The sequence below is a fragment of the Fulmarus glacialis genome, unplaced genomic scaffold, assembly GCF_000690835.1.
Source record: "Fulmarus glacialis isolate BGI_N327 unplaced genomic scaffold, ASM69083v1 scaffold7514, whole genome shotgun sequence".
Classification (NCBI taxonomy): Eukaryota; Metazoa; Chordata; class Aves; order Procellariiformes; family Procellariidae; genus Fulmarus; species Fulmarus glacialis.
In genome coordinates, this window is record NW_009206062.1 from 35,852 (window position 1) to 55,986 (window position 20,135).

The 20,135-nt window shown below is 37.7% G+C and overlaps 1 protein-coding gene across 1 annotated transcript in view; it reads right to left on the reverse strand.

The window, feature by feature from the left end:
• Positions 1-875: 875 nt before the first annotated feature.
• Positions 876-20,135, reverse strand: part of MTR (5-methyltetrahydrofolate-homocysteine methyltransferase) — a 46,539-nt gene continuing 27,279 nt past the window's right edge. The window contains exons 21-32 of the mRNA XM_009575609.1: positions 17,236-17,336; positions 15,184-15,251; positions 14,198-14,318; positions 10,567-10,648; positions 9,679-9,777; positions 8,372-8,447; positions 7,010-7,165; positions 6,174-6,370; positions 3,467-3,667; positions 2,010-2,202; positions 1,144-1,256; positions 876-1,010 (exon numbers count right to left, since the gene is read on the reverse strand). Of these exons, the coding sequence (XP_009573904.1) occupies positions 924-1,010; positions 1,144-1,256; positions 2,010-2,202; positions 3,467-3,667; positions 6,174-6,370; positions 7,010-7,165; positions 8,372-8,447; positions 9,679-9,777; positions 10,567-10,648; positions 14,198-14,318; positions 15,184-15,251; positions 17,236-17,336 (1,494 nt within the window). The 3' untranslated portion in view covers positions 876-923. The remainder of the gene's footprint in view (positions 1,011-1,143; positions 1,257-2,009; positions 2,203-3,466; positions 3,668-6,173; positions 6,371-7,009; positions 7,166-8,371; positions 8,448-9,678; positions 9,778-10,566; positions 10,649-14,197; positions 14,319-15,183; positions 15,252-17,235; positions 17,337-20,135) is intronic.

Genomic DNA, 20,135 nt, shown 5'->3' on the forward strand with positions numbered 1-20,135 from the left:
AATCCAGGTACCCTGAAGTTTAAAGAGTTTGTAAAACTGAAGTCAGCTCCAAGCTTTCTGTCTGTCTATAGTAACAGTTCTGCTTCTCTCATTTTTCACATACAAAAGATTGTTTAAATACAAATTAAGCCTCACAACATAACTGTAAGGTAGGAAGTGCCACTACCCTTTATAAAGAGCAGAAACAGACTGTGTCTTGCTGAAAGGAAAAGGAAGCATGAGGTGGACAATTCCATGGGCTCAGTCATCCCATTTCATATTCTGTCATAATACAGCATTGCTCCAGCACATTGTATTATTTTGATAGTTCTAACTACAGTCATAATCACAAAGTAATTTAAAATCCTGGTATTATTCACAGAGACCAACATATATTCCCAATCACATGACATAAACACAGAGCAGACAGATTTTAAAAAAGGAAATCTGTTGTACTTCAGTTGTCCTTGATCACTCAGTATAAAATGTTTGCTGACTTTACAGAAAAATCACATTCTATTTCCGTACGTGGACTTGCCGCAACACATTAAAATAACAGAAGTCAAATTCTATTCTATGTATAACATTATATCCACAGCCAATGGGATAGAAATTCTTGCCCCTGATTTCAAAGCCTTCCTGAAGACAGGAGAGCTTTGCTTCTACATCTCACCCTACATCTAGCTGCTCAGCTAGAGTATTTGTGCAAGAAATAAAAACAAATAAAAGTATATTGCTATGACTGAGAGACCTGCAACGCATTCATGGTCCCAAGCCAAGAGCACAGGGCAGATCTGAACTATTAAATTCCGTGATCAAAAATTAAAAACAATCAGACAAGCTATTGGGATGGATGGAAGAAAGCCGTTTTCAGTGGGAAGGATTTTCTTGTTCCTTCTGGCAAATAGACCATCGAAAGAAAATATTTGCCCCAAGTGTCACAGTTATTCAGTATCGTATCCCAAAATGGGTCCCAGCCATTTCTCCACCTCTGCCACAGACAAACTTTTTCTCCGTGCATAATCTTCAACCTGCAAAGGGACCACAAAACATGATGAAGATTTGGAAACTCCAGCTTTTACTGTTTACAAAGATTTTTGGAACATCTGCTCACAAGGTGGTTTTGAATTCTGTAACACTACCACAATGGACAGTGCAAGTTACCTGATCTTTACATATCTTGCCAACAGCAAAATATTTGGATTTGGGACTGGAAAAGTAGAGGCCAGAAACTGCAGAAGCAGGTATCATTGCTAGTGATTCAGTTAAACCAATTCCTGGAAAAGAGAATGAAAATTTTTTATTTCTGAATTAATAATAAGCGTAAATTCAGAACCTTTTTTTGTTGGGCAGCTTCAAGCAAACTCAAAAACCAAGGGCCTTTCAGATGAAATAAAAACAAAACCATTTTCCACTTGTTAACTATTAAAGAAATACACATAGGTTTAAATATATGGCAGACTTTCATTACAGTATTACTGTAGAGTAACTGTACAATTTGAGGGGAAAAAACTTAAGACATTTTCGCAAATGAAATGGGTAACTAGAGATTTTGAAACACAGGAAGGTATGTTTGGAATTGTGGAAGTAGCAGTGAAGTGTCTGACACATAAAATATCAGAGGAAAACAAATGGAATTAATTCCTTTAAGAGTTACCATCTCAAGGTTTCTGTGGACCAGGAAATATACTGCTGAATTGGCTTTTTTCCTGTTTATATCTGGAATGTCTTCTTGCAACCATAAGGATGCTAGAATTTTTCTCTATGTGGCAGAACCCTGTTTCCATGCAATCTGCTAATTAGGGACATTTGTCCTTCACCAAAAGCACTGGCAGTATTTTGCAAATCCTTCCTTGAATGAGGCAAAATAAAAATGGCAAATGAAAAGGGGAAGACAGCAACTCCCAGAACCGCTTCAGTCTGGTTTTTTTATGTAGCTCTGCACCACCCAATTCGCTGTTTTGTTGGCATTTCAATCTTTCATTTGCATAAAAACAGTTTAAGAATCTTAGTAAAGCAAACAGAGGTACCTGTTGTTTCCTCGATGTTTGCAAGTTTCCACATGGTGAGTTTTTCTGTATGGTCAGGCTGGCTTGGATATCCAGGGGCAGGGCGAATTCCCTCATATTTAATTCTGCGTAGGTCAGAGAGATCTAGCTGCTCAGTACTACAGTAAGCCCAGAATTCCCTTCGAACCCTTTCATGGAGCTCCTCAGCAAATGCCTTGGAATAGAATGCAAAGATTTTTTCTTTTTCTTTTTTTTTTTTTTTGTTTTTAATTTGTGCAGACTGATGCAATAGCTATTTAATGAAGACAAACAATGACAGAGACTTTCTTCCCATTCCCATTTTAATTTTTAAGGGAGCTCTTACCATAGGTGAGAAATTTGATAGCATTAAAATTCACATACAACACTTATTTTGTTAATTCAAGTATTTTTGTTTTTTCTGTTATTCTGGTTTTTTGGTTGTCCTGCTTTAAAATCCTACATACTTGAAGAGGCAAAGATGTGGACAAGTACCTGGAAGAGATGAAGTTCATTAGCCTATGGTAGCGATACACCATTATAGTACTGAAGTCATTCGGTCTTGACTATCTGGGTATCTCGTCCAGGTCTAGCTATGGAAGGCCACATCATTCTTGCATCCATGCTAGTATCAGATGTAAGTAAGTGCTGCTGCCCTTTTTAGCAGAGGACCTTTCCTCTAGCTGAAAGCGGGCAACAGCTTTTCTTAACTGCTCTTACAGCTTATACTATTTTGCCAGCAATGGTTGCCTTCAGGAGAAATTTCCACTTCAGTAAATATCATTAGATGGCATCTGATAGTAATTTCTGAAACTCTGTTATAGCTTGAAATATACAACTAGAGCTAACGCCATTTGCATTGCACCGAAGTTGCTCCAAGTTTTAACATGGTTACTTAGGCATAAGCATGGGGGCAGGCAGACGGGGATAGAGGGGTAGGAGGGAAGGGATGGCATTTTCTAAACCACTTCAGTTAGAGCTTTAAGGGCATGTCTGTCTAAGTCTAAGACATATTAAGTCAAAAGACTTGTACCCTGGATACATCTGCATGGTCACCATTAAAAGCAGAAAGCACGTCTGCAATTCAAGAACGTAATCGGTGGGTCACACCTGGGTCCAAACACATTCTTATGTAGATGAAACAAGATTTAAAGATAGTTCTTTTTAAACAGTCTTGTTTTAAAAATCTACTAAATTCTATCAATCATCAAAACCCTCATAAAGAACTCAGAGATGCTTTTGCAGCTGGAAGATATGGATAGCAGAGTCCCCTCCGGCTCAGAAGAGGACTCTCCTCTGAAGACAATTTCAGTAGAATCCATTCACTTTCAGATTTAATGCAGAGCACACATTACAGGCAACAGTTTAAGTTTGTGCTAAAACTTGAAACAGCAACCTGTCAAGCAAATCTAGTACACAGTCAGAAAATTTGCAAGGAAACACATGATAAAACCTCATACCTCTGCCAACCGATCGCCAAGAGCCTTTACCATTATGATGTTGTATTCATCATCCTGTTTCCTAAATTCATTGCATAACTCATCTACACCAAAGCAGGCCACAGCAAACAGGCCTAAGTAGTCACAAATGCCAGAATCCAGTGGTGCAATGAAGTCAGAGAGGCAGTAATACGGATCTGTGCAGGCAGAGTCCTTTTCAGCCTAAAGTAACAAGAACAATGCAATAAATCAGAACATTTAAAAAACATATTTAGTGCACTATTAATCTAAAGACTAAAGGGCTTAAGGCATTTCTGACAAACACGTAACTAGTCTTTGAGCCATGATGGCTTTCTTGTACTTGAATTAGAAGAAAAACACCTCTCTTACTCTAAGGGTGTTTGGATCACTGAAGAACAAAATGTCAGAGATGCTGTGCTGAACACACATATAGATATGTTTTGCTTCTATTTACAGCTAGTAAGATTTAACAGCTTATTATGCAGACAAATTATTACAAAACAAGGAACACACTTGTACCAACCACTGGGTAAGAGGAGGAATTTTCCATCTCTAGCACTTACAGATTCCACATTTGTTAGCAAAACTGATGGTTGATAGTTCACATCCCAGTTATGCAAACTGCAGAATTCTTCAGCAACTCCCATTTTAGAATGGCTGTGAGAGTTTATAAACACTCCTAGTTTCTTATGCTACAAACCATGTGCTCAGTAATCCAGACAAAACAGTGCCCCAGGATGTAGGTTTACACTAGCCACACACAAATGCAAATAAAATGCATCTATCACTACTGGAAAGTTGAATCCCAAGTAAAGTTCAAATGGGTTTATGCAAATAGGAAATATCCCGCTCGCTGGATCCTTTTTCAAAATGGAAAAAAGGCAATAGAAAGAGGTGACGGAATGCTGGCCATAGCACCTACCAAGAAGTCTTACAGTTGAGAATCGTATCAGCGTATTCATTGTGGGAACACGACTGCTATTTAAAAAGTGGCACAGCTCTTGTAAATCTACCCAACTTACAGAGGGATGAAAGTTATTTCATGGCTATCACTTAGCTGAAGATTCCTCTCCAAATTTTCTTATTATATGACAATATTTTAACATTGCTGTCCACCCACTCCCAACTGCAGTTTAAAAAATGAATAAAACACTACCACCACCACCCCAAAAAACAAAGGAAAATGGTCCACTGATTACCTAGTTTTTATAACCTACTAGGTTACAGAAAGTACCATAAAACTGAAGAAATATCCTTCTTCCACATAGGTGAAATCTATGTTAATTTTAAGTTCTTTTGTAATGATTACAGTTAAGGAAAATACTAAGCGCGTCTCCAACTTTTAGATTTACGTCACAGCCTTAATAGCATCAATGTCATGGAGAGAACTCTGTGTACCGAAAGGAACATTTTATATGAGAAACAGCAGACAACTGTTCTCTTCTACTTTGCTCTGGTAAAGCCTCTGCTGAATTACTACATACACCAGATTGAAAGAGATGTAGCTAAAATACATAGAGTCCAGAAGAACAGTACCCACAATAGCACAATGTTTCATGGCCTTAAGCTTTGAGAAAAGCCTGAATAAATAGGGAATATACAAGATAAAAAGACTACAGAAAATAACATTATTCCAATAGTAAAAACCATTGTAAGAACAACATAAAATCAGATATTCTCCTTGGGAGAACCCTGGGAAAAGACCAGAAGAAGAAACAGTAGTAAACTTGATTTACATGGGATATCAAAATGTTTAACTAGGTAGTAAGGCCCTGGAACAGCCCTGCCCGAATGCCTGTGAGAACAGTTTATATAAACATCTGCCATGGATTGCCAAGATACACTAGATCCATCTCCATGCAACAGATAATCTGTTCCAGGGAACTGGAACAGATAAACTTAAAGTCATGTATTTCTTAGTACAGTTCTGCAATACTGGCAAAGGACTCCAGAAATTTAGGTAGTTGTTAAATTTGTTTCTGCCATGTTTGATGACTCTGAATATGTGAACTATGAAGAAGCCAAGTCAGAAGGTAGGGAAGAAGGAGAGGCAGAATATCTTGAAAATGTTCAATGTATCAAAATAAATGCAAATCTAGGTAAGTATGATTCAAGCAGGAATACTTAAAATAATTATTCTCTCAATCAGAATTAGCAGTCAACTAACTAATTCTAAACTGCCTCTTCATATGGGGAATTTTACATAAAAATTAAAACTATCAAAAACACTTATCTCCATTGAGCTTTATTTTCCAGGTATTTTAATTGTAAGTGTTTTTAACCTTTAATACATTCAAGCAGAATTTCTCATCTAAGGCAGAATCCAGGGATATTAGAGAACTAAGGTTTATTAGGTTCTAATTTAGCACACAGGATCCATGTGATGAATTTATACGGCACAGTGCTTTAGGACATCCTAAATATTAAAATGAAGACAGAAAATGCACGTCATACCTGAAGATGCCAAATCTATAAAGCATTTTGTACAACTACCACAATGCAAAAACTACAAATAGTACGATACAAATACCTGGGTCATCACTAACAAGATCGTGTTATTACTGAAAGAAATGGCAAGACAATGGCTGCAGACAGATTACAACCACCATTTTCTGCACAGATTTTAATAGGGCACTTCTGTTACATTCTTGCAATTCAGGGGAAAAAAAAAAAATCACTTTATTTAACAAATGTTCTGTCACTGTACCTGCTGCCTCAAGCCATAAAATTTTGCTATTGGTTCCGAAGATCCCACTGCCTCTTCTACAGCATATAAATGGATATCATCTTGAACACTTTGAGCTGGCCAGAACCCAACCACACCTCTGGCTTGTAATTTCTTTTGATTAATCAACGTTTTTAGTAGATTTTGAGCATCATTATAAACTCTCTTTGCTTCTTCACCTATTAAAAAACAGAGAACCCTTTAGAAAAGGCATGTTTTCACAACCGGCTAAATGGGTTTAAGAATTGTTGAAGACTGTTCATTTTCCACATAATTCTCTGATGACTGCAACAATCTGTCAGCTACAGCAAACAGAGAGATAGCAGTGTGATTATACAGTGTCTATACAGTTGTACATATATCAGCCAGCACCATTCTAGCAGAGGCAGAGGATGCAGAATAAAATGAGCTACAGAGCACATGTGCGTGCACCTACATTACCACAGTGCAGCAGATCCAGAACATTGATTTCAGTGTCACCCCTGCAGTTTCATTATGTATTTCAAGGCCTACTGAATAGTTTCAGAAGGAGACCGAGCCCTCTCGCCATCTTCACGCACAACGAGGACACACGTATACTAAGCGCTCTGCTGCCACCTCCCTGTGTTTTGGCAGGTGAATTCTAAATACGGTGATTGAGCATTTTTCCCCATTTATTTTTCAGCCTCACATGCCAACACTTGGTTCATTAAGTGTTGCTTTGAACAAATTAGTTCAGTGACACTAGGTTTCCACGTATTTTCACTATTTCAAAACATTCAGAATCTTAATGCAGCATGGCAGGTCTGTTAGGATTATTTACATGAAGTAATACTCACCTACAGTTTTATCATTAAAGACTTTAGGGAAACCCCGGTTGGGATACTTTCCCCTAAGTTGCCAGACATCAAAGAAAGGCTTCCAGTCAATGTATTCTACCAGCCTATTCAGGTCATAATCTTCAAAGACTTTTGTGCCGATGAATTTTGGTTTAACTGTAGGAATCAGAAGTACAATCTGACATGATGAAAATAATTTAATATTGCTCTTATATGTGCAGCATAACTGACGCTCACCAGCCTCCGCCACTGCAAAAGACCTCTTCCAAAGTAATTGTCTTAGAACTCTCGCTGTCATATCATACTCTACAGTTACAATGTGATTAAAAAAAAAAAGTGTAAAAAGCATATAAAGTTGAAATAGAAAATGTAAGGCCTTTTGTTCTTTCATATAAATCAATACTTATTAGCTGTTGGACTTCTGAACTTATTTCATTGGCCAAAATATTGGCCAAAACAGAAAAACAAAAAACCTACACAACTTATCAATACCTAACATAATTTTTGGGCCTATACCTTTCATATTTACAAATCCTGCTTTCTATACACAGACATATTACCTGCTATGGTACTGTAGAATAGTTCTGTAAATTAATATGTAATTTATAAGAACTTTTGCAACCACCACACACTTTTTCAGATGCATGTGCAGAAGTGGAAAAACAAGATGTATCTATGTTATGATGTAGCCACAAGCTTTGCACTTGTTTTGTCTCTGGTGTTCAATACTTTGTAATGCAACCTTTATTAAGATGAGCTATTGAAAATTAGCATCTTGTTGAATCTTGTAAATGAAATAGCAGAAAGCAGTGAAGTGTGAATGTCACTGCAGGATGCAACTTCTTGTTGAATGCTGCTTATACTTCTAGTCTCTAATTTAAAAAAAAAAAAATCAAAAACTGGTACAGAAACTGATGGGGGAAGGGTAGGAAAAAGTGTAAAGAGGAATTTGATATAAATACCATATCACAACGTGTGTTCCCTAAATATGGTATAGTAAGCTTTGCAATATAATGAGCCAGTCTGACATTATTTTGCAATGCAGGCATTAGACTTATCTTCGATTATATGGTGTTATGAGTAACTCATTTTTTTAGGATTTTTTTTTTCCCTTTTTTTTATTAACTATTAATTTATTTTTTAAATACACTGTGAAAAATATAAAGCAGAAACTGGATGCTCAAATTTATGAAAAAAAAATCTCTGCTCAGACAGACACCAATTTACTCAAGTTGTTACACTACTATATCCTGAAGTTTAAGGAAGCATAATCTAATTAAAAAAATATATAAAATAAATACATAAAGTAAGATAAAATAAAGGAAAGGCACAGCAACAACAAACAACAACATTTAAACTGACCTGGTTTATGGCCTGATAACCAGTCATTATGGAAACCTTTTCTTCTAGCTTGCTGTAGAGACAAGTATCTTCTTTCCTGTATGGACATAAAGGTTAATTTCACAAAGCCAGCCATCTTTCAGACAGATAAACTGTAACTGTTGACTTGGTGGTAGAGTTTTACTCAAAATGGTCTTCAGCACAGATCTGACAACAGACAGTTTCAGTTCCAACAACTGCCAGTTCACAAATGTAAAGTAAGATTACATCACAACCATACCATTATTTTCTCCTGTATACTTCTAATGAAACAGGCCTACAGGATTTCTAGTTCCTCTGACCTACACCAGAAGTTCCTTTATTACTTCAGATTACATGAAAACACAGGTACAGCAAGATATTTTCCTACTGCCTGCAAAAAGCTTAGGATTGCAATGACACCACCACCATTGCAGCATGCCTCTGGGCAAATTACTGGCTCTTCTGAAAGGCACAGGAAATTTATAGCAACTTCAGTAAGGCCCATGAATTCACTGCTGACCTCTGCTTAAAGGAGAGTGCTGCACTCACTGATCTCAGCTTAGTGGACTGTTTCCCTGTGCAAAGACAATCTTAAATTTGGTCACACCAAATGTCCTCAGCATGAGGCCTGAAGCTTTATCTTTCTTTATCAAGAGACCAGGTAAGAGCCAGGTGACTTTCAGCTTGCTTCTGTGTTTATTTACAAAGACAGCCTCAGAGGAGTCATGTTATTTGTTTCCTACTGTTAATTTGCACAGTCCATCTCCACATTTCATTGCTTCCTTCTCTTCACTTTCCTCAAATGGCAGCCTTAGCTCTGTACTTTGAGACCACTAAGATGGCTAACCTGAACAATATGAACACATCAGGAAAGCATGCTGTTGTAAAATACTCAATAGAGTGTGGCTTAGTACCAAGAAAAGCATCCAGTGCCATTTTAGTTATCCCAGTGTAGCTCCCTGTTTCCAGCTACTGCTCCAGGAGAGCATTGGTCTCCTGTAGGTTGGGTAAGTTGACATGACTGCCAGCTCCATGGAGATGCCTTAAATACCACTGATTGCCCACTGAGGACAATCAAGAATTTGCCAAGCATGTGTTAAGACTCATGCAGAATTTTCCCTCATAGGTTACAAAATTTGATTTCATAAGCACTTCTGGAAGTTCTCCATCAATTCTACTGCATGTTTTAAACAGCACAAATATTCCTGAAGGTATATTCATAAGGAGCTGAAACTAAGGCAACTAGTAATGAGACAAGTACTAACCACTTCAAAAAACAAAAGAAGCTAAAGCAATTATATTTGTACCTTGAGAGACTCATAGTGTTCTTGCCTAATTTCTTCATATTCCTCTAATATTTCTTCAAAGAAATCATCCTTTACACTTTCGTCTAAGAGCTGGGAGCACTGAAAAAAGTAAAGAGAAAGCGCTAGATACATACCGTAACATACTATAGTAAGGACAGAGTATGAACTTCAGACTAAGCTATCTGTCTTTCTCCAACTCTTTTTTTCAATTACACTTGACAACACTAAATTATGCCTTACAACTAATTTGCAAGCTAGGTTCAAAATATATTTAAGAATATGATTATCACTGAGACTACTGCCCTACTACACATGTAATATTAGCAGAGCCCAGTCTGGCTCTGGAAAGACCTGAGAGAAGAATACTCTAAGACTTTAAAGACTGAATAGTTGTAGAAACACCACACAGCTTGGCCTACTTCTTTTCAGCAGGTATTTGCCAGCTAAGACTACCCATTTGCCTGACAAAGAGAGCATCCATCCCAGAAAACTTCAGCCAGACATTTCATAGTACCAACGTTGCCATATCACTAACTTCAGAAATATATCCAAAAGAGAGAGAATAGCAGATCACATCTAACCTCATCGCTCTTCACTATAGAACATCTCAAAACTACAGTCAAGGACTCAGAATGAATCATGTCACCCTCACTAGAGAAATAGGCATTTAAATAAAGGTATTCAGAAACAATAATTGACACAAGTCAGATGAGATAACCACATGGCAGCAAAAAATAACTGAAGCAATAGTAGTTTAGAAACCGGTCTCTGTTGTGGCTCTTCAATATTCTGCCATAACGTTAGGCCTTAAAGGAAAGGATGAGAGGCACAACAGAAAAACAGGGCATATATTTTTGCATGGATGAGAAACTATAATTTAGAACTTACAACCACAACACTCTTGGATGCATCCAGGACATGAATTACAGGTGCGCTGTATCGTGGGGCAATTTTAACAGCTGTGTGTGTTCTTAAATGAAAAAGAAACAGAGTGAGCATTTCACAACTGAAACAAAACAAAAAACCCAGACAAAACCCCCAGCGAAATAAATCCTGACTTAATGCATAGACCAGAACTTCAAAAGAAGAAAGCAATTCATCCATCTGCTATGCATGGATGATTAAACACAGATTTTAATAATAGGTACATAAACACTTTTCTTCAAAGAGTATCGGAATGCTTCATAAATAATGTGCCAACTCATACTCCCTCACTGTCTTACCGGCTGACTGAAAATCAGCAACTCATTAGTTTGAGTCTCAGAAAATTTCAGTGAGAATGTTCCAAACTAAGCCTACCAAAAACTAACAATTTTTTCTCAATCTTTTTTGCTCATCTTATATTTTTCCCTCCCACATGCTAGTTTCTGGGTCTATGGATTAGCATTAACATATTTCAGTGATGATTATTCCATTTCTACGATGCTCTACTTCAAAACCGGAAGCACAAGCTCTCTACTCACCTGAAGAAGGAATTCTGCCAGCAGTCAATAAATATTACAAACTTGCACCTGCTTGGTCAGTTAAGTCATTCACATAAAAACCTCCCAATTCATCCAATTATTTAGCATTTACTCATATTCCAGTCCACATGGAAATACTTCAGCATATAATGAAGAATCACTTCATTACAGTACTTTGTACTTATAGTACTTTGTCAATTAAATTAAATTTTGGAATCCTAAACTGAGGCCTAAGCTATCACATGAAATGCAGCTGGCTACCCCTGTCGCTCAGAGTCCTGGCAGACTGTGCAAGCAAGTGCAGGAACGAAGACCTTGCAGGCCAAAGCTCAATTTGCTTTCTTGAATGCTAAGGTCAAACACCATTTTTTAAATTAATTTAAATCAGAACCCAGGAAGCGATCTTCCACAGCAAAGATCAGATCTCCTTTTTCTTCAGGTTCTGTCAAATATTTAAAGCACTTGGCCATTGAGGTTACTGATGACTGTGCAACACAGCTGTGTAACTAACTGTCCAGGATCATCTTAATTTGCTTCTAGGCAATGCGCTTTTGATCTTAGCAGCTCTATTTTTGACAAGAAGATATTGTATCTTCTATTTTGATAGGAACAAGGGAAACAACCAGGGCACGATCCTACAATGGCACTGTATCAACTAGTACATACTAATTTTTATATTTTTTAAAAATAAACATTTTGCTGCTTTTGGCTGGGATAGAGCTAATTTTTTCCATAGTAGCTAGTATAAGGCTGTGTTTTGGATTTGTGCTGAAAACAGAGTTGATAACACAGGGATGTTTTAGTCACTGCTGAGCAGCGCTTACACAGAGCCGAGGGCTTTTGTGCTTCTGACATCAGCAAGTAGGCTGGGGGTGCACAAGAAGTTGGGAGGGGACACAGCCAGGACAGCTGACCCCAACTGACCAAAGGGATATTCCGTACCATATGACGTCATGCTCAGCATATAAAGCTGGGGGAAGAAGAAGGAAGGGGGGGACGTTCGGAGTGATTGCATTTGTATTCCCAAGGAACCGTTAAGCATGACGCAGCCTTGCTTTCCTGGAGGTGGCTGAACCCCTGCCTGCCGATGGGAAGGAGTGAATTAATTCCTTGGTTTGCTTTGCTTGCGTGCGCAGCTTTTGCTTTCCCTATTAAACTGTCCTTATCTCAACCCACGAGTTTTCTCACTTTTACCCTTCCGATTCTCTCCCCCATCCCACCGGGGGGAGCGAGCGAGCAGCTAAGCAGTGTGGGGCTTAGTTGCTGGCTGGGGTTAAACCACAACAACATTACCAACAACACTGTAACCATTATTTGTCAGTATTTGAATGTACCAAAGCAGTATAGTAAGAATGCAAACTTCATCATTATTGTAAGTGATGAAGAAACTCTATTATGGAGATTCTGTAGGTAAAATCCAGCCTCTCTCTCTTTCTAACTAACCTCACTCACCACCCTTCCAAGTACTTATGTTCTCCTTATTCCAGATAACGATGTCTACTTATTACAGAGAAAAAGTGCAGATGGTTCTTCATTAGCAACCTCTGACATGTACACAACCTTCCAGAATGCACACATGAGGTTAAACTTAAGACTGTGGAAGTAAAATTAAATATATATTACCAATCCAGTCTTCCATGTTTACCTGACATATATTTTATAGAAATTGTATGTGTCTAGGCATATGCATAAGTATATATTTATATACAGTTCACATGAATAAAATTATTATTTATGTATACAAAATTATACATACATTCTTCAACAATTTCCATTTTCAAGGATAAAACTAGCACAACCAGCCTTGCTGTTGGCTACGTTCATCTCTGTGAATAAATTCTACAAAATTCTTTGATGCTGGTTATGTGACATCAATTACTAGGCCACAATGCCCTGTGTACAAACACTGAAAAGAGACACTGAAGAAAGGGCTCTTCTAAGACCCCAACTTAGAACAAAGCCTTTTTTGTTTTCCCCTTTCTTTTTTTAAGAAAAAAACCCTCCATGTTTGTTCTCAGTATCAAAGCCATAGGAAGAGACTCATATGGAGAAGGAGAAAAAGGATACACTTAACCTTGCATTGTAACTACAGGACCAATAAAAACAGGCAGTGATCCTACTCTTCACTGTCTGTCAAATTATGGGACAACTTGCTAAGGCCAAAAATACAGAATGCATTGAGCTAATCGTTCTGCTAGAATATGTGCTGCTCTGATAAAGAAAGCAACACTGCTAACAGCTTCTAGTTATGCAAGAAATGACCTCTGCAATCTTCTGAGCTGTCACCTACTCAAGCATATTGTACATAAGCCAGTTAGCAAAGCATGACCCAAGGCCATTACACATGCCTAAAACACATTTGTGGTAATGTTAATACTAGGTGTCAGTGAGCTGTCAACATTGGTCTTCACGACATCATAGCAGCTGCATTATTTCATTTGAACGGATCTGAGAGAACAAGATCTCAACAGAAAAGCTCAGTCTATCAAAAGCAAAATGGTAACTACTTCAAGGCAAGCAGCTAGAATTTATCCCCTATCAGCCTGCTTGAAAAGGACTGGGGTCTCAACACAATCAGCACAGTGCTGAACAGTGATCCAGGAAAATACATTAATTTTCTTAAAGATAATAGCTCCCTGATGTCAACATGACCATTTCTAGTCTCAAAATCCTGCATTTTCAGAATGCTCTGGTGAATCGAAACAGATCATTTAACCTCTTAGAAGAACAGAACTGTATTCATATGCATACGTGCATGAACTTTTAGAAAGAAATATAATACTTCCACATACAATATACACTTCCAAAATACATAACACTTGCAAAAATTAAATGTTTAAGATGTCCATTATTTGTTGTGTCCCAATCACATTTTACTTCTATATTCTAGGACTTCTGATATAAGAAGTAACATTCAGTCTTAAGTATACACATACCAGCATGTGTGTTGGGGGAAAATGAGGGAAAGGGAGAGAGAAATGGCTGTAAGTTTTCTTTTTCCCTGGTGAACACTATTTTCATACACATTCCCCATCTTCCCAACTGAGATATCTTACTTAGAAGTAGTTGCTCCTCCAATCAGCAAAGGAATCTTTATTGCCAGTCTCTCCATTTCCTTGGCGACAAAAATCATTTCATCCAAAGAAGGGGTGATGAGGCCAGATAGGCCAATTATATCTATTGCAAATTTACAAACACACATACACAAAAGGTTTAGCAAATCCACTCTAGAAAGACACAGAAATTATTACAGAAAGCGTTTCTTTCATACATCAGATAGCTTCATGCATCAGATAGAAAATAGTGAGATAAAAAGCAGGTAGTTGCTAGTCTAGAAGCAAGGTTTGACCCATTTAGAAGGTGAAAGCTCTCCAAGAATGAAAGTGATTCCAAATCCCCAGTTTAGGATATTTCTCGAATAGTCTTCACAGCTGCTGAACACCTACTGCTCTAGTTTCAGCAATAAATATACAGTACTTCTGATTAGCAAGCTTCAAACCTCAGAAGTTTGGCACTGAGGAGGGAAACAAGACAAAACAATTATAAGCTCTGCTTTTAGAAACTGCAAACGCTTTCGAACTTCACCACCTATGTTCCACAAAATTAATCTTTTCCACAATGCAATACACTGTTTCAAAGCAACTGTAACTTGTTTCAGAAAGTTCATTATTTATTAGAACAATTCATTCCTGATTTCACACTCACTGATCTGGCAGGCTGAATGCCAAGTTCTTTTACTGATTTAAGATCCAACACAAAATTATTTAACCTTTCCAAGTCTCCATTTATCCAACTGTAAAACAAATACTGAAACATCTCTCTTGGAGTTGTCCTTTTGATACAGGTTTTCAGTTCCTTGGGCTAAGTTTCACAAAAGTGCCAAATACTAAATAATTACTATTGTTAATGCAAAAGTTCTGATTTATCTGAAGATAGTCTGACCAAATCATAGACAGCATAGGAATGCAATGAGTAGCAATAAAAAATGCGAGTGGGGTTTAAAATCAAACAATTCAGGAGTACTAATGAAATCTCTCTATACCTGCTTTGTTCTCAACAGCAGCTCTCAATATCTTATCACATGGAGTCATGACTCCTAAATCAATAACTCTGTGAAAAGAAGTGAGATGACACAAGATTCTTTAAAAAACAGGTCAAATTTCTGCTAAAGGGCAAATACATTGCTCGTACTGTAAATGACTGACCTAAAATTGAAGTTAAAATTGAGATTTTTGTTTGTTTGTTTCTCTTAAGACCTCTGTTGGGAGTTTTAATATAGGAAATACCTCTGGGTCTGGCAAAATTTTCAATACATCAGAGTTCCAGATGATACAGTAGAGAAGAAAATTCAAGAGGCTTTTTTTTTTTTTTTTAAATAATTTTTTTGTGGTTGTACTGAGTCTGGCTGAGATGGAGTTAACTTTCTTCATAGCAGCTGATATGGTGCTGTGTTTTAGATTTGTGACCAAAGCAATGCTGATAACACACTAATGTTTTAACTATTGATGAACAGTGTTTGTCCAGCATCAAGGCCTTCTCTGTTTCTCACTCTAACCCTCCAGGGAACAGGCTGGGGCATGCACAAGAGGTTGGGAGTAGACACAACCAGGCAGATGACCCAAACTAACCAAAGAAATATTCCATGGCATATGATGTCATGCTCAGCAATAAAAAGGGAGAGGAAGGGGTTTAGCAGGGGTTAGCTATCTTTTGCTCAGGAACTGGCTAGGCATCAGTCTACCTGTGGGAGGTAGTGAGTGATTGTCTTTGTATCATTTGGGGTTTTTTTGTTTGGTTTTTGGTTTTGTTTTTTTTCTCTCTTCTTCCACTTCTCCTTCACTTATTAAATATTTTTTATCTCCACTCACGATTTTTCTTGCTTTTATTCTTCCCTTCCTCTTTCCCCATCCCATTGAGGTTGGCTGGGTGGAAGTGAGTAAATGGCTGTGTGATGCTTACCTGCCTACCAGGGCCAGCCAACAGCAGTGGCATTTCTGAAGTTATTTGGACAATATGAAAAGATTTTGTAGACATTATATCTTACGTCAGGAACATAAGATAATTCACATCAAGGGTTTTTTTGTCTTATTAAAGCATACATTTTATGAAATGAGACACTGCACTTCCCTTGCTAGCATTTTATTCCTATTAACCCTAGCCATTGCCAAGGTTTTTATTTTTTTTTCGAGTAAGCCACCCCAGCCTGCTACCTTCATTCAGCCTCACTCATACTCACGGTGACAGAAAACACTACGCTTCAGTTCAGTAAGTCCAAATAAAGCTCAAGAAAGCCTGAAACCAATCGACAGAATTTCAAGAGATAATGAAACAGAATATACTGCATATAAACAGCACTGCTACTGGCTTCAACCCTTTGTTTTTTAAAATAAAGAGATCATTTTGGCTCTTTTTAGAGCCAATTACAGCCCCAAGTCAAAAACAAAACTAAAGGAATGAATGGTAAGACAGAGTTCCAAGGCAGATTCAGCTTTGCGCAACATTTTACACAGGCCTTGAAAGAGCTGGCTTTTCTTGAAGTTCTATCTTTTGAAGCTCAGAAACAGGATGAGAATCTCATCTCTTATTGAACAAAAACATACCCCAGCAAGTTTTTAAAACCTCATAGTTAACAAACAGCTTGAAAAACATACTAAAAGGTTCATTCGAATCTTATAAGACCGTTTTCCCAACACAACACACGACCCACACATAGTCTTGCCTACTATAATTGTATCTGATTTCTTCAGACATTATACTTACATGTTTAAGACATTATACTTATTATATTTAACTAATATAAAACAAATATAAAAATGGATGCTCTCATCTATGTTTTGGTTGATGTTAAACTGTATTCACCTCAAATGCCAATTTGTTCGAGAAAAAAAAGTATTAAAGGAGGAGGCTATACTCCTTCTTGCCTCCCCATTAGTAATAGCTGGTATGATCTGTGTTCCCAACCACAACTTGGCGAACAGAGGACAGTTCCCAAGAAATGCCCACCTCTTATCACCACAGCTGCAGCTAGCCTAATATATTAATTAGCTAGCCTTATACAGTTGTGTTCCCAGCTATCGAATGTTAGTCTCTTTACCTGAAGTTGTTGCAGCCCAGAACGACTCCCACAATGTTCTTGCCGATATCATGTACATCTCCTTTCACAGTTGCTAGTACTATTGTACCATGATAAGGATCCTGAAAGTTGAACAAATAACACAAGAGTTTAATTACTCAGGAGCCTCAGTATGTTTGCGCAGATCCTTCAACAGCACAATCCTAATCCATGACCCATACTCCTATTGTAGTACAAGCAATTGCAAAGCATAGTAGAGGTAATATAGTCAATATTAAAAACTATTTTAAAAGATCCAGGTAATAAAAACTTGCACAAGAATTATTCCTGCAAATTGCGTGCATGTTATTCAAAAATCTGTGTTTAAAAAAACAAAATAGCATATAAAAAAATTCAGATCTGTATAGCATTTTGTGCAGTGCAATAACTGAACTCCTAAGGTACCTCTGCTCCAAATATAAACCTCACCAATAAAGAATTTAAATAGATTAAATATTTAGAACAAAAGGGTATGAGCACTCATAATTACACGCCTGCTTGTGCATCAAGAACAATCTTTCAATGCAATGCTGAGAAGAATGAGAGGAATTAGGAAAAGCAGAAGAGACCAATTTTTTATTCAACACGAATAGCAAAGGAGACATTTGAGTGAAGTGATCAGGCTACTTCAGACTACCCAGACTGAATAAATAAGCTGGAAAAAGGATCTCCTTGAAGAAGGGAAACTGTACTGTCACAAACTGGTCCTAGGCTAGTCGGCATTCAGGCCTGACAAAGGGGTCCTACCAGCAGGGCATCTGTAGAACTTCCTATAGCAATTCTCCACCAGGACACAGGCCTTTGCAATACGTTTTTAGTTGTATAATCAGTGTTGTCATTTGGAGCAGCTCCAGGCTACCACAGTGCCATGTTTGAGTTGTTACTGGCATCTGATCCTGCACCAGACTACTTAAATTGCACAGAATTTAAATAAAGTGGAAACCTAAGCATATTCTATGTGAAACTACAAAATATTTTTCCGGCTGGTATCTCGTCTCCTTTGCAGATGGCAGAACTGGAGAATTAGATCCTTCCATGAAGCATGCGGTATTTCTGGACAGTATCAAATAGCTCTCTACTTTGTGAGCCTACATTGCCTTCTGTAGTTGCAATTTTCTGGGGGAAAAAAACTTTATATATTACTAAGAGTGATACTAGCATTTCCCATGGTCCTAAATGCTGCTGTTTACTAAAATCTATTATCTCCCCAGTGCTCCTGTTTTACAGAAGACTGGGGAACAGAGGAGGCAAGATGGAGGTCTGTAAGTGAGCCATCTCAGTGCATAAATAAAAAAATTTGCAGCTGAAAATATACTGCTGGAACGTAAGAGAAAACTGGGCAAAGAGATTAATCAAGGACTGGGGGAAGAACAAAAAGTGCTGCCCACATGTATCGTACCCAATAACTACTGATGATTTAACTAGTGATTGATATCCAAGGAAAAAAAAAAATTGGATTTGCACATGAGAAGAAGGAAAAATCTGTGGTGGGCAGCAAACAACATGGGCCAGAGCAGACACTATTTTAAATAAACCCTATTTAGGGCACACTGTGATTTCAATTGTCTCAAGAAAGGAGGTCCTCAAGTTCTGGGCACACATCCAAAGGGCTTCTTTTTTTAAATCTTGATACAGATCCACAGCCACAGCTATTTATCCTCAAATGTAACTATCAACGCTTTGCATTTCCTGGCAGTCTGTGACTAAAACTGTCCTGGAGGTTACAGTAGCCTGGGTAACATCAGACGAATCAGCTACCAGAGTCTGCAAATCATTTTCCTTCAAGTCAACATCTAACTTTGGAGATAGATGCAGCTGTTTTCTCCTCTCTCACCAATTCTCTACACAGTGACACCATTTTTTTTTGAAGAGGAAGGCACTACATCCCTTGCCTAGCAGAAGGTAGAGGAAGCAGGAGGACAGAAAAAAGCCCTACTTTTTCCCTCCTGCTCTCCTCAGTCACACAATATCTCACAATCTCTTCAGAGTGCTTGCTCTATTTTTAAGAGCCTCTCAAATTCCACTTCACTTCTTTTTAGCCAGAGAATTAAGTTCCGGAGGGTTCACAGTAGATCCTAATCCACTGCTCATGGAAGTAGTGGGGTAACAATTTTTACTGACTTCAAATAGCATCAGAACAAACCAGAAGGTGCCAAATACTGGCATTGTCATCTGAATTAAAATAAAAAGAACAGCATGAGCAGGAGAGAGATGACACATAGAAAGGTGACTCATGACAGCCAGAGAACAGATCTGCTTGAGATACTGGAGAGAAGACAGCTTCTTCACATTCAGAAAGAGCATGGGAAGAGAGACTTAGGCATTCTCCTTCTTCCATTAAGATTAGTCAGGTTTGATTATTAGGTAATTTTTCTTTCTAAATTATTTGCTGTATTCATTACATTTATGCTGGACAATCACACAACGGATCCACAGCAAATGGAAAGATACAGTGTAAGAAGATTTCAAGGGAAGAATTAGGAACCATTCAAAAATCCACAGAAGGGAAACAAAAGAAATACACAAATATCACAGTTTAGAGAAATTCTGCTATTTTTCCTTTTTTTTCTTTTTTTTTTTTCCCCCTCCTTCTCCTGTTAAATACCAGATTCTGATAATAGCTATTGTCTCTGAGAACTCATGAAGACAAGGTAAGGCTCCGCAGGACTAAAGAAACGTAAATTTTATAGTCAGACAAAGTCAGACAAAGACAAGAGAAGAAGAAAAATATTTAACAACCAAAACTGTAAGCACCTATCACATTATAAATATAATAGGAAACAGCAGACATGAGTATTTAAAAGGGGATTTTGTCCAATTTATCTGAACTCTCTTTTCTATTGAATAGAATATTGTCAGTATGGAGAAACAAGGGACATCCT